Source organism: Stigmatopora argus, chromosome 1 (genome assembly GCF_051989625.1).
Source record: "Stigmatopora argus isolate UIUO_Sarg chromosome 1, RoL_Sarg_1.0, whole genome shotgun sequence".
Classification (NCBI taxonomy): Eukaryota; Metazoa; Chordata; class Actinopteri; order Syngnathiformes; family Syngnathidae; genus Stigmatopora; species Stigmatopora argus.
This window is the reverse complement of record NC_135387.1, coordinates 8116968-8132158: the sequence shown is the minus strand read 5'-3', so window position 1 is coordinate 8132158 and position 15191 is coordinate 8116968. Positions and strand designations below refer to the sequence as shown.

At 38.0% G+C, this 15191-nt stretch overlaps 1 protein-coding gene across 4 annotated transcripts in view; it reads right to left on the bottom strand.

The window, feature by feature from the left end:
• The window catches only part of plekhg5b (pleckstrin homology domain containing, family G (with RhoGef domain) member 5b), a 51718-nt gene that overhangs the window by 15142 nt on the left and 21385 nt on the right, over nt 1-15191 (bottom strand). For 2 of the 4 annotated variants that reach the window (XM_077605309.1, XM_077605318.1), the window contains 6 exons: nt 10100-10241; nt 9706-9805; nt 9562-9622; nt 9402-9493; nt 9120-9256; nt 7949-8115 (listed from right to left, as the gene is read on the bottom strand). In XM_077605309.1, coding sequence (XP_077461435.1) covers nt 7949-8115; nt 9120-9256; nt 9402-9493; nt 9562-9622; nt 9706-9805; nt 10100-10241 — 699 coding nt within the window. Of the gene's footprint in view, nt 1-7948; nt 8116-9119; nt 9257-9401; nt 9494-9561; nt 9623-9705; nt 9806-10099; nt 10242-10420; nt 10447-11308; nt 11328-15191 lie in introns of those variants that run through there. The other 2 variants (XM_077605336.1, XM_077605325.1) reach the window with 2 other exon arrangements.

Sequence of the window (15191 nt, the reverse complement as noted above, 5' to 3'; positions counted from 1 at the left end):
AATCTGGTATTGTTTTCACCAACAGGTTCAGTGTTTACATTGATTTAAGTTAACAAAAACAAAGCTCTTCTGTTCAAGCAAACAACATTCAAGTAGTTATGATTATCTTAATTCTTCACTCACCATTGAAGCCAGGGGCATGTCAAAGTTAACAAAAACCATAATGATCCCTTAAACGGACAAAAGTGTCGCAGCCCATTCGGGAACCAGCTTCCTTTCTCATTCGGTTTCTTGTTCCAAATCTGTCTTGCATCCAGTCAATTTGTCTTGCTGTAGGCTTTAATGTCCAGGGCTCGGTTGGAGTGGCCACAGGGTAACGCCGTTCGTTCCTTTGAGTTTATTTGCTAAGAATGGGGATCCCCATATGATGTTCCAAAGTTCTTTGCTTCTTGCATATCACGTGGACACTGGCCTGATGTCATAGCAACTAGGAGGATCCTGCCTCATTGTGTTGGTCAGGAAAGAGGAGGGAAGGCAGTAGACCTCTGCCCACCTTCACCTCCACTCGCAACAAGAGGGTGATTTGAATATATGTGCAGGCAGAATGTCAAAGTAATAGCTTGTGAGGCTGTGGTCCTAATAAAAACAACTTGTACGGGGTTGACCCTACATATTTCCATTTTTATTATTTCCTATTTGTTTCAATATATAAAACATTCAGATGTGACCATCCCTTGAGTCACACATTTTCAAACAGGCTTGCAGTATAAGCAGACGCTGGCAGTGTGAACCTGGCCCACACAACAACAAAGCCTCCATTTACAGTAATGATATTAAACCTTGCCCTCAGGCTTATCTTATCATTGCCATTTGTGGCAGTAACCTTGCCCGAGAAAGAGGAACATCTTTACATGGGAGTGGACTGTATGGTAAAAAGCATTGGAAGAGCCTCCCTTCCCACTCTTGTAATGGATAACAACCCTCCTTGATCAGGTAGGTTTGATTAACGATGGGAAAATACCCCAGACTTAATGAAAGCTTCTAACCAAACACTAGCCTGATCAAAACATTTGCGCAACCTAGAAATGGATATGATGACAAACTCCTACGAGCATAATGCGTTCCGGGACTGAGCTCGTATGTCGAATCAATCGTTTCTCAAATCTATGTTTCCCATATAAATGAACTAGATACAAATTTGTTCCCACCCTCTGAAAAAACCCCACCAATAAATAGGATATTATAATGGAAAAACATATTTTTATTGGTTGTAATTCACCATCTACTAACAGAGTAACAAATAACTAGTGGTTATGATGTTTAATAATAAAATGAGACATTCAATACAACGGGGAGTTGGCGGCTAGGGGAGAGAGAAAGAAAGAGAGAGCCTTGAAGGATGCGCTCGTAACGTAATATAAACTTCAAATTAAACTTAATTGAACTTAGATTCCTATAAACACTTATAAAAGTTTTAATCTTATGTTACACTAAATTTAAACCTTCTTGTGCAATAACCAAGGCAAAGAGGTTAATGTTTCCACTGTGGCTTTCGAAGCGAACTTCCTGTTTCTCCATACATATTGGCAAGCCAGCTCAGTCACGCGTACACTACTCATGCTTTTCAATTATTTTGTTCTTAATATCGATTGTCATCATATGCCTTTTCTTTGCACTACCTGTCATTGCACCTTTGGATCCATTGTGTTTCCCTTTATTCTGCACTGATTAACCCAAAAAAACATGGAAAAAAATGCAGTGCTCCGCCCAGTGCTCGTAGAGATCTTTGCACGAGGAAGATAATTTGTCTCGTATCTCAAGTTAAATATTTGCTCGGAATTTTACTCGTATCTCAAATTCCTCGTATGTCGGGGCACTTGTATGTCAAGGTATTACTGTACATTTCTAAAATAAACCAAAAGTTTGCAATTGATTAATGTAATTAAGCAGGGACAAAAAAAATCCAAATCCAGCCCAGCGAATTAATGACTATATGTCCAAAGAACACACCTACCGAATTTCATACCGATCTATCCACAAATACAACAGGAATAGCTATTTTAATTTTGTGATCGACCTAATTAAACAACCCTAATACAAAACAAAAATTAAATACAGCACCAAGCCTTACATATAAGCCGACAGAGAATATACCTACCACATTTGATTCTGATTCATCCATTAAGAACGGCAGCCTATCAATTTTAGTTTGTGAACTCCCCAAGAAGAACAAAGTAAGAGAGAACTTGAGACCTCCCCCTGGGTAGTCAAAAAATGTAATAGTGACGGAAACTAGACTTTATAGACATAAGAACCAAGTCCCCATATTTGGTCTAATACAATTGTGTATGTGTAGGACTGGGTAATCTAACAAAAAAATAACAACACTAATTCATACTGTCAACATAAACTTTGTCTTTAAAATATCTCCACCTCCTGCAAACATTGATAACATGAAACTTGTTTTTATCATCATACAGTACCCCACTTGGTGTGTTATGACCTGAATGAAAACCATTAACATTGGACTCTTTTTGTGGGCATGTTCAAAATGTGCCAAACAGGTCAATTTGCATCTGCATATTGTTAATTGAATATGACAAGGCTGATCAAAGAGACTGATCTATTTTTTTTTCTCGATCTCCAGTCTTAAAAACCGCAGGCTGTAGTTTTCTGTTGGATCTATGGCTGCATTCAAGCATTATCAATAAAACCAAATAAATGAAATCTAAAGGCAAACAAGACCAGTCCTGATCAGTAAAAGTTCAGACTGCTAAGTAGACTGCAAGAACCTGGTAAACCAGGAAGAACATCAGTCTTTATCCAACACACGTGTCATTTGTGATAGACTCTAAGTGCACATAGCACTAAATGTACATAACAAACACTGTCCGAATTCAACGTAATAGCAATATTGGGTGCTAAGACCAAAGATTCTCATTGCTAAGTGGACGAACAGATTGAATAGTATTGTATGTATAATTTATAATAGGTCTGCAGTAGGTGTGAACTAAGAACTTATTGTAGCTAAGTGACACATGTCAAACAATAATTGGTAATGCCCTCAAACATTTATGTTTTAGCTATTGCACTAGTTAACCCAACCTACGGTATATAGGGGCGGCAGTTATTCTTTAAGGACACAGGCTTTAGAAGTCGATGTTGGAGTAAGTAAATGTAAAAATAGTCAAAACAAAACATCTAAAAAAATGCTAACATTCTACTTGATAGTCATCGCCCTGGCAGCTAGAGGTACAACAAATCCTTTGAACCTTTGACTCTGACATAAGTGCAAGAAGAATTTCTACTTGATTAAATCAAATCATTATAGCACATAAAAAGAAAATTACGGAATCTTGCTTCTTATTTGTTTGTTACGCAAATATGGTGATAAAATGTAAGTGTTAATGGGAATTGGCAAATAGGGAAAATGCCTTTTTACATGGCAAGAGTATTTTTGGAATTGCATTTTTGCTAAGTGGGATTTAAATGGGGGAGGTTTTGACAAAATTATAATTTTATTGATCTGTGTAAAACAATCATTAAATAGTAAACAAACAAATTCTCTTGTTTGAATGCATAGATTATTCTGGACTTGAATAAAATCTGAGAAGATCAGTAACACGTGAGATGTAACAATCCTAACTACTGGCTTGACAGTCATTTCTTCATATTTGTGTGAACAGGTTTTGACAAATTGTCTGAAAGTCAAAAGTTTTCAAAACGGGAACATATCTAAATGAATCCTACCAACAAGTTAGCAAGGCTGAGTGCTTCCCACCTTAAAGTCAGCGGCTTGGTTATCTTCCTGTGGTGACTCTGGGATCTCTTGAAGAAGGTCCCAGCTGTGCCATGACGACAGGCGACTAACACGCATTATTTGATCACACAAAAATAAAATTCTATTCCCTCAGACACACAGTCCTCACAACAATAGTAGTAAAGTTCCAAACAGACTGTCGCTGGTAGCCTGCTCTAATGCGACCTGATCCTGCAGGTACACAGTGCTATAGGCCAAAGGTCACACACGCAAACAGTCATGAGGTGTCAGGAGATACCTTTTGTACTACGACGTACACACAAAACACCACCAAACACACCTCTGCTGCTCCACCCACATACAACAGTATAGTGACACTGCAGGATCATTTCAGCTAGTAGACGGGTCAATGTCCTTCAAGAAGGCGCCATTTTTTATTTTTCTTCTCTGGGACTATTTGACAAACATTTTTAACCTCTGAAAAAATCTGGAAGATTTAGTAGTGTTGGGAGATAGCCAATAGGAAAGCAACTCTATAATGAGGAGAGAAAAAAACAATACAGGAAGTGTATTTCTATTTCTGGGGATGTTTGATTTCGTTTTTTTCCCCATTGAGGCTTTTTGTAACCTGAATATTCTATTTGTAGAAACATTTTTAAGTAGAGGTACCACTGCATATGAAAGAATGAAATGTAATTAAGTCTGTTTTGATGAATATAAATCATGTCATTTGTTAATACTTTGGGGTTGGTGTTTGTGTTAATTTTTCTGCCCAAGACACAAAATTAGCCAGGACCACCTCTGGTTACACGCAATATCACTTTCCATCAAAATAATTTCCCCCCCCCTTTGTAACATATGAGTCAAAATGAGTGTGACTTGGTTGAAGTTTGACTATAATTGTCCTTAATATTGAAATAGCTTTGCGAATGGGCAGGTTTGAAATACATATGGGGTCCCAAAACCTAATGTCACTTTCCTTGTCACTCTTTGGCATGCAGCCTTGAGGACGCACGCGGCCGCTACTGAGTCAACCGGTGATTTTCAAAACCACCCACCAACAACCAACCGAAACTCCCTATTGAAAACCATGTGACAGGTCCGATATTGGCTGGCGAGTGCCTTAGCACGACACACAATCCTTCTGTGCAATAACTTTGGAGTGTGCAATAACATTGTGCAATATTTTAGAATTTAACTTGCCCGGATGTGACTTTTTATAGTTTTATATTACTTATTTATGTTTTTACTGGGAAAATGCACTTTGTGGAGTAGCACCACCAATTTCGTTATACGCAGCTGTGTATAATGACAATAAAGGCTTTTGATTTGATTGATTGAAATCACTTAACACAATAGCTTTACACAAAAAGGCAAAGGAAAAAAAAATACTAAGAGAGTGCTTAAATACATTATTTCATTTGACAGACTTGTCAATGTCTTATCACTGATGTAGCATTTATGTGGGGCCTGGGGTTGTCTTCCCACAGTGCAGAAATGATCATGTGAAAACTGGAACCACCTCAAAGGTCAATAAATCTATAGTGGTCTTTAACTGGAACCAGAAAGGGTGCCCACAAAAGATTTATTCTTGGAAGGCCTTTTGTTCTTGCTACCTTTATCCCAGTGACAATAGCTATTTTATAGACTTGCGGAGTGTGGCAAAATGTCAATTCTATGGCCAATTATACTTTACAGAGGGGACAAACTACCAAAAAAAATATTGTTTACTAGAAGTTACAAGGTCTGAAAGTGCTTGGACAACTTTATATACTGTAATACTTGCACTTTGCCTTGTTGACAAAAAGACAAGCCAGGGCCTGAAATGTGCACGCTTGTGTCAGAAGGCAGAAGCCGTCTTGCATTTTACTTCACTTGCCAGCGATTCATGTGAACAACATTGAGGGAACTCGCATGAGGGTAGGTGGGATTACACTATATTACAGTGCAATTAAGTGCAATCACTTTATGTCTCTGCTTTGCTACACAACATCGCTGCAATTACCTGTGAAGCCAAGTGTGATTAGAGGAATGTGAAGCAATTCTTTTGGGCAAAAATCATCTTGAAGATATAAATCTCAACTCTTTCTTTCATTTTCAATTCTATATAGAATCACCAAATCATAAACTAAGGTCATGTTTTAGTAAACATGTTTGTTTTGTTGACATTGGCTTTCTCGCTGCAACATCCTACCTACCCTCAGTAGGGCCTACGCTAATGGTTATTGGAACTTGAAGGTGGCTGGGTGGGATTTAAATTAAGGGAATTAACACAATATAATATTTTCTGATTACAATAGTAATTTGGTAAGAGTTTGAAAGGTGATTAATGTAACTAAGGGAAAATGAGGACTGCCCGTTTTTTAAGCAATAGTCAAATGTATTTTTTGTGTTTCATTTATCATAATACAAAGAATAAGAGGCAAGCAAAAAAATAATAAAAGGAAAGCAGTAGATATTGGAGAGGCTGTTGGCTCAATTCATAAATTTATACATGGTACTCCAAGCATCGGTTTCACATACACTATCTTGGATATTTCTTATTGGTGCAGCTTGGCAATTGTCGGCTAGATTTCACATTATGAAAGAATTTTATTTGTTTGGTTTGGAAAGCTCAAGTAACAAGATGTGGCCGTTTTGGCTAACTGCTACAGTTGCAATGGAATGACACTGAATACCTACTAAACTAATAAGCAACTCAAGGTTACAACACTATGCACGGTTTTCAGTTATTTGGGCTTCACAAATGTATAAGCATAGAGCAGTGTTTCCAGTTAAGCAACATCATGATGGAGTAGTATGTGAATTTACTTATTGCTGAAAGTAAAAGTTCAACTTGAGGTCAGTTCAAAAGTTCAGTCCCTGTCTTTATAGGAACTATGAAAGAGTATGGCAAGTATGCAATTCTGATCAGAGTGCAGGGCTTATCGCACCAATAAAAGGACGATTCATGCAGCAGCAGAAAGCAAAAGGGATTAAACAGGATTTTAAATTTTTTGTACCAAAACGCTTGAAGGTACAATTATTTAGGCAAAGCATACTAATTTGTAAAATACATGTTTTAATTGCTAATATACCGTAGGCAGCGAGCAGGCGTTTCTTAATGTTTTACTCATTATTTATTGATACTAATACAGACTACCTAACTTTGTCCTCTCCCTACATCACGACTATTGACTGGATAACTAGTCATAATGACTACCTTTGTGCTTCCAGACAGAAAAAAAAATGATGCAACAGCGTGTGCGTGTTTGGGCGTTTATGACTAATTTTACAGACTTGCTGCAACAGCTGTCTGGAAAGTATTCAACCGTTTTTCCTCGCCCTAAGCAATAACATGCGTACCTGTCTCACATCTTATCAGCTTCACCTGTGACAACTGGTCTGGAGACAAAAAAATTCTGGTCAAAATCTTTGAAAATAGAAGTATCAACAGCTAAATTAGGTGTTTTTTCTATGAAACCTCAGTTGTATTATTCTATTTTCATTATTTTTTTAAAAAGAAAACGAGTGCTGTGAAAGCAAATGTATTCTTTCTAACAGCCAGCAGGGGGAGTGGCTGCAAAGGAAAAAGTTGTCGTGAAAAACCTGTTAAATCCTGCTCTCTCAACTTTATTATTCTAATAAACAAATAAAAAAATAGTAATAATGAGTGCTAGAATAAAATATATCTCAAATTTGATGGTGCCTGGCCTTCGATACACTACAAGATATCATCTTATAAAGGGACTCAAAAATGCAGTAGTAATGTTTAGATGTGATTTTTTTTTGATGAGCTACCATATTAAGCACAGAGAAAAACTTAAATGAATCCAAACAGGAGCGGTGTTCGGTAGATAACTAACCCAAGTACAGTAGAGATTTAATGCTAAAGTTAATCTGAAGTGACGTGCTTAAAACTGGAATCTAGTTGCTCATCCTTAAGAAATAGAACTCGTGGCTCTTGTGACAAGGGTCATTAGTTCCCATAAACCTGATGACTGGACTGTCCTACTTCCATGCAGCCAAGCACTTCAGTATAAAACAAGTGGACTTTAAATATTGATTCACTTAATACTAGCACGGGCTACTGAAATCCACAAACACATTCCCACAGTACAACTGAACAAGATACTCCTTGTACAACAAAGTCCCGATGGGTGTACGAATGGGGGCTGCATGGGCACAAGGCACAAGGGGGAAAAGAACAATAGAAGGTGAAGTGATGGAAAGGAGAGAAGGGTGTGTACATATATATATATGACTCACCAATGGATCCGTGCCCTCACGACGTCCCAGAGAACCGTGCTCCACCCTCCCGGTGGCTGGCGTGAGAATGTAGGGGGTCTGACTCTCGGCGGGCTTCATGTTGGGCAGGCTTAACGACCTCATGTCCTTTACTCCCTGCTCCACTTTTAGCTCATCGCCAGGCCGTGCTTCATGACAAAGGAGCATCGTTAAAATCAAAACAATGAACTAGTCTACAGATTATGGATGTTACAGAATAGCACAAGGTTGAGTTGCAAAAAGCATTTGGTATATACGTAGTAAAGTCTGCAATCAATTTTAGTTTTGTGTATTCTCAAGAATGTTTTATCTCACTGCTGTTTTTTTAGTGTATGTACCATATTTTCCGGACTATAAATTGGACTTTTTTTCATAGTTTGGCTATGTTGTTCTTTTTAGGCTAGAGTTATCTGAAAAACTTGGGTTAACAGATGGCGATTCAGTCTCTTGTTCTCCATATTACTATTGTTACTTTAACATATGTTTATGCTTGGTTTCTGAGTAAATAAAGTAAATTTTCTTGATCAGAACAGTTTTAAAATTTGATTTTGATTATTCTGTATTTTTTTTCCACCTGATGTACTATTTCGCTACAAAAATCCATAGCATCGGGAGATTTACTTCATTTCATTTTATTTAATCTGTCCAATAGAATGCGAACATATTCAGATTTGACCAGAGCTGCTTTTCTGTACTGAAAGAGTATTTTTACATCACTGTAATTGTCTGTAGCACATGTGTATTGTAACAAAAATGAACATGTTGGACCTCTATTGCTAGCTGTATTGACTTTTGAGTGAGTCCACTCCTTTTCCTCTTATAGTCAGGACGATGGGTGTGAGAGGAAACTGGCCCACGCAGATTACCCTCGACATTGTGAAGGTCACTTCAGATAAGAGTACGCATGTCAAATACACCACTTGGCATTGAATCAAAAGCCTCCTTACATTCTATGAACAAAGTGGCATTGTTGATACCAGTGTCACAAGTCTCTTTTTAGCTTGTTAAAAACAATAACATCTGGCTGACAGCAGCTTTTGAACACACAGAGCTCACAAACACAAGTTGATAGTTTGGACTCTCGACTTGAAAGTTTCAGCTGATACTCAAAAATGACAATCAATCAGACATGACACAAAGCAGCGTGTTTTACCTTTGACTTTGAGATAGTGTCCACCAAATCGATAGGCCTCAAAGTTAAGAGACAGTGGTGTGTTGGACTGATCCAGGAACAAGTCAACACGTGACAGTTCGATGCCGTTCCTCTCAAACACTGGACCTAGAACCTCTCTTGCAATTTGGAAAAACATAACTGAATTATTTGATGTCTAAGGGGGCTGTGGTGACTTGCCAAGAAATAAAAATAAAAAAACATCACAATATCAACACAAAAACGGCAACATGTTGGGGAACACTATATTAAAAATCACCTCACCTCAAGGTTTTCTTTTTCATAGCAGGCACTATTTCTGTGTTGATGTCCACATTCAGGTCAAATTTGAGACTGAAGCACTCTTTGCTGGGGTCCTGGAAGAAGGAAAGAGACGACAGTATTAGTTAGCACTGAAGCTTCCACAAGAAGGCTCATGACCTACATCCGTGTGTCTCCTCCGTGGCTTCTTTTTTACCAGCTTCATGCCCCCAGCTTTCCTTTCCCTGTAAATAAGGAGCAGTTATGTAAATTAGTTTTTTTTAAAGTTACATAAGTATAACAACACAGAAGAACAAGTTTACGCAACCCGCGGTCACTGCTCCCTTCATCCTCTTCTTCCAGGTCAGAGGGGGCACTGGTACGTGGGGGGCAGGATCGAGTAGATACGTTCCGAGCCAGGATGGAGGCTGGAGAGAGAGAGAGCAAAAATAATTTGTTGACTGTAAAATTAAAAAATGATTCATCTTTTCATTCACCTTGCGTGCCTATCCTATCGCGATGTTCGCGAGGGTGCTGAAGCTATCCCAGCTAATACAATATTAAAAGAACAACTACATTGACTAATTATGGAAATTGGAAAGCTTGTTTAATTTTAATTTGCTTGGTCCACTGCTGTAAAAAGATTTATGCGAATTGGTTGTGTGTATTCTTGCTAACTGAGAAACAATACCATAATAAGAAAAAAAAGAATGCAATAATACCTTGAGGTTGTAAGTCAAATCGGGGGTGCCGATCAAAGTGCATACTGTTGTTCTTCTCTGAGTGGCAGCGCGAGTCACATGACTCACATAGGTGAAGTGGACTGTTGCTATTCGGGCCTTGGCAATCAGGGTGGTGGCAAACCTGCAAATGACAAATATAAGCATACAACAAATCATGTCAAACCAACAGAAGACAGTGATCAGAATAAAAAGCAAACAGAACAGTACAAACTTAATGAATTAGTGCCAAATTTTGGTATGAAATCAAAATATCTATTCACAATCCAAGATCACTACCGGAAGTTACTCAACAACACTGACCAGAGGCCAGTGCTGAGTTGGGAGCAGTTTTTTTCTTCTTCTTTACAGTCCAGACAACAAGCAACAGAAGGTTGGAGGATTAAGGAGATCTGTCTCGAACCAGACAGATTCAACACCCGCACAAACTAACCTCTTTGACCTCTCCTCATCCCTCACCTCAAGGGGTGGTGGTATGATAAAACAGCAGGGGGGCTCTTCTAGGCCTCCACCTCCATCACGCACAACAACGTCAGTAAATGAGGATGTATAGGGAGATACAATGGAGGTCCTGCAACCGTATACTTCCTGTCATTGTGTGTGTGCGCGCGTGTGTGGATTCTGTGCATGTGTAGTCTGGATATTCAAGTTTTTATAAAAGTGTTATCTCACTGACATTTAAGATTTTACTGTAGCAGATTGAGTGCTTTGAAATATGCTCTGCAGTAAAATGGCTGTACAGCAATACATTGAAATAAATCATTATGAAGCGTCATGAAAGATAAAAAGGTAGTATCATAATATTTATCCAATACCAACATATTGATAGTTTACATTAGAAAAAAACTTGACATCTGTGATGTGTAAATTGTTTGTCTGGTAACATAAAGTAGCAAAATGTATATCATTTATAGATCAAATATTGTATTTATAGCTAATTTTATGCTAACTCAAGCCTTCACTTAAACAGGTAACAGAGAAGTGTGACTAAAATATGTTCAGAATCCGAACCATCTAAACAAGAGGTAAAAATATACTGCTTCCTGCCAAATAGGAAGTAGTCAATTGACATCACCGGCAAACGGCTAAAGACATCACCAAGCTTCTGTTGCCTTTATGTGACACAGTTTCCTATCTACACTACACACTACTATCTAAACGTAAAGTCTCTAGGCTGCTTACAACCCCCACCTTCTTTAATTAATAAGCCCTCCCTCTCAATGTCTAGCCAGGTATAATCACAGCTCGGAAGGGACAAAGGTGGGGAGGAGAACGAGGAATCCAATGAATATATAACAACAAGGAAGAAGAAAAAGAGGAAAAACTTTGCTCCAGAAGCTTTTGAAAACAAGTTCCTCGTCTAATCTTGGTGCCTAATTGATGCATGTGCTCTGTCAAAACCATCTGACGGTCCAACAGAGATTAAACAGAGCTGATCGACCCACTACGGGCCAGAACCACCCCTTTCCTCTTCTCACCCTCCCTTCCTTGCCTTTCCAGTCAGGCTCACAAAGGAAGAGCCAGACTGAGATGGGCTTGGCACAAGAAAATGTTATATTTAGAAACTAGATGAGCTCTTAGTCAGTGCATCAGTGTCCAAAACCGATTTATTGTACTGCACAGCTACCTAATTCTCTCCCTCAACACAGAATATATCACAAAAATGCTAACATTGAACATTTGAAGATTTTGAAAGGAAAAACGTCTCTGAGGCTAAATTTCTATTGTATATACAGTAATCCCTCAAATATCGCGGTTAATGTAGACCAGACATGAGCGCAATAATCGAAAAATCGCAAAGTAGGATCACCCATATTATAACTTTTTCTTCTTCTTCAGTGCTGAGTCCTAGTAGCAAGAGTGGCTTCCGCTTACGAGTTTCAGCGTGGATTTTCACATTTTTATGGTCTTAAAAAAAACATTTTTTTAAATAATTAATAGCAGAAAAAAATTGGGAAGTAGTGAATTCACAAGAAGTGAAGACACAATAATCAATTATTACTGTACTCACTTCTAAACTCCTGCTGTTAACTTCCAATTTGGTTTGAATAGAATTACAGAACTACCACTCAAATATACAAAACAAAAAAATCTGTTATCACAAATCGTTTTGCTTGTGATAGACATTTTGTTTTCAAGCACAAATACAGTCCCAACCTACCAGAGCACAGGTTACACTTTTTAACAGCATTCATCATGTGCATGCTTTTGTCTGTCCAGTCCAAGAGGGACAGAGGGTGGTGGCAAAGACTATACTTGGGTATACTGTTTGTTTCTGTCTGATAAACTTTAAACATTGCATGCACAATTAGAGCACCAAATATAATAAAAAATAGGGGAGAGATGCACACATAATTTACCTGGGTGGACGCAATGTTGCATGTTCGCATCTTAATGTTATTTATTTATTTAATGTATAATTATTCATATTCTTTGTTTTAACAGCTCATATGATTTTTGGAGTGGGAAATGAATAACCTTGACTCACATTCTAAGTCAATGTGTATAGTATATTACGACATTTAATATGATGAATATAAATTTAGGCCGCCCACGCCGTGTGGTTAGTGCATCGGCCTCACAGTTCTGGAGTCGTGGGTTTCATCCCAGGTCGGTCCTCACTGTGTGGAGTTTTTCTACACGTACACTCCGGTTTCCTTCCACATCACAAAAACATGCAGAGTAGGCTGGTTGGACACTCTAAATTGCCCCTAGGTATAAGTGTGAGTGTGAATGATTGTGCCCTGTGATTGGCTAGCCACCGATTCAGGGTGGAACCCCAGCTGGTGCCTGTAGTTCTTGTGCGGTCGATTGGTCGCCGGTCTTTTGGTCAGGGTCTAAACAAGTTCTCCAACAAAAAACAATAAAAGTCCGGGAAATTTGGAGGTTTTCTTTAGCCTAATAATTACTAGGGCATTAAGTATGACTAAATAGTAATTCGCAGTTTGTATTTAGGGAATTTGAGCAACGATTTAAATGGTAATTATCAATAACCTTCCGGGCGACCAAAAGACCGGCGACCAATCGACCGTGTACCCCTGTAGTTAGCTGGGATAGGCTCCAGCACCTCCCGAGACCCTTGTGAGGATAGGCCTTTCAGAAAACAAATAAATGAATGAATATAAAGTATACCCAGGTACAAAGTAGTATATTTAAATTGTTTGTAAATAAATAATTTTAATAATATTGAAAAGAAAATCAACAATTAATTACGCTTTATGCACCTTTTTTTGAAAGATCTGGAAAAAAAGACTGAAGCAATTATTTCAATAAGGCAACAATTACACTGTTAAATAATGCCCGATGTTGATTAGGTTCCTTTTCTTTTAATCTACAGGAGAAAGAGTCATATGTCAAAATTAATTCAGCCATAAAGAATTATTTTATGTAAGAGGCCTTAGATTATTTTTAAACAAATCAATAGTTTATCAAAATCAATTCATCATCTTTCATTTAAGTTTTAAAAACAGGAAAGGAAATTCAATACCAACTCCAAATCAGCAATTGGCCTGTGAGACCTTATGCATCATTCCCATCTAATTTGACTGCAGAGACAGCAACACTTTAATAAAATGCATGTAACTGTCGTTACCGATTATGAGCCATTTTATTATCAAAACAATTCAATATAGATTGCTCAGCTTTTCAGCCTTTTGACCAGGTGGAATATCTATCAGCACTAATAGTCACATGGAAACTAACTTACTAGAAGTCAACGTCTACAAGAACAGCCTTTGAGGTGCATCTGCTCAATGTTACTTTCCCCTCTTTTGTCTTCCAGACAGTCGGCTTTGTGCTCTTGGGAACAAAACACCTCACCCGACAAGCCTTCAGAAGTTTTCACCGGGAAAGCCTAAATTTGAAAGCATTTGTGTTTTACGTCGATCCAGTTGGTGAGAGGAGGATATTACTAAGATCAAGGGGGGCTGAGCAAGGGCCCGCCCATGTCTGATTTATTGTCAATAAATAGAGCGAACATGTGTTGAACACGGCATAGCAGATACAGTGTGCCTGAGAAACGCTTAAGCAACAAGACTGGCCACAGGTTTGCTCGCCTGCTTCACATTAAACAACTTCATTGGGGTTGTGCACATGTGGAGCTACTCAAACAGAGGCACTTGGTATTTGATCCTTCAAGGTGAAAACAAAATGACCGGGGGAGACTTCATCCGTCTGTTTATCTTACATGTACAAAATTACACTGCAGAAGTCTACACAATCTGGATAATTGACATACTCCTATTTTCTTTCAGAAGAAATAACAGAGAAAAAATATGATCTCTTCACCCACCATATTTATTTTTGTAAATTTTACAGTTTTTAAGAAACATTTCAGTAGGTTTAGCACTCAGGTAATATCAGCGCTTTTGGTGATAACTAGACCTGTTACCGAAAATAGTATATCAATCAATCATCCAATATATAATACAGCCAACGACAGTTTTTCAGGGAACAGGGTGTGTATGTGATACTGCATTTTGGAACTGATAAGAATTAGGTGACTACTCATTTTCCATGACATTTAAGTGTTTTTATGGTGATTAAAAATAAATAAATAAAACCCAATACTAACATTAATCACAGTCGTGTCCGAGAAAAAAATATTGTCTTCAAAAACTGTTATTGTGACTGGCTCACTAAAACCTTCAATGTAAATTTCTTTAATTTTGCACTAACACCTTGGCATAACTAAAGTCGTACAAAATGTTTACATTAGGCTACTAGGGTTAATCGACTAGTCACGATTACGTCACCCATCAAAATTGTTATTAATATAAAAGGTCAATATTTTTACATTTCGAAAACTTTAATCATTAGTGCTGGGCACATTTTGCATGAGTACTGAAGAAAAAGTGTGATGCAAAATCTGCAAGAGAGAACTCCAGGTCCCAGATGATACTATATATACCATTAAATTCACAGGGCAAGGACTGGTCTGAAGTGATTTACAATGATACCTCTACTTGCGAATGCTCCTACATACAAAATATTCAGGATATGAAACGCCTTGATGGGGAAACCTTCAGCTGACATCATTCTTAGAACACATAGTTGCTCAATCTAGACCTGACCA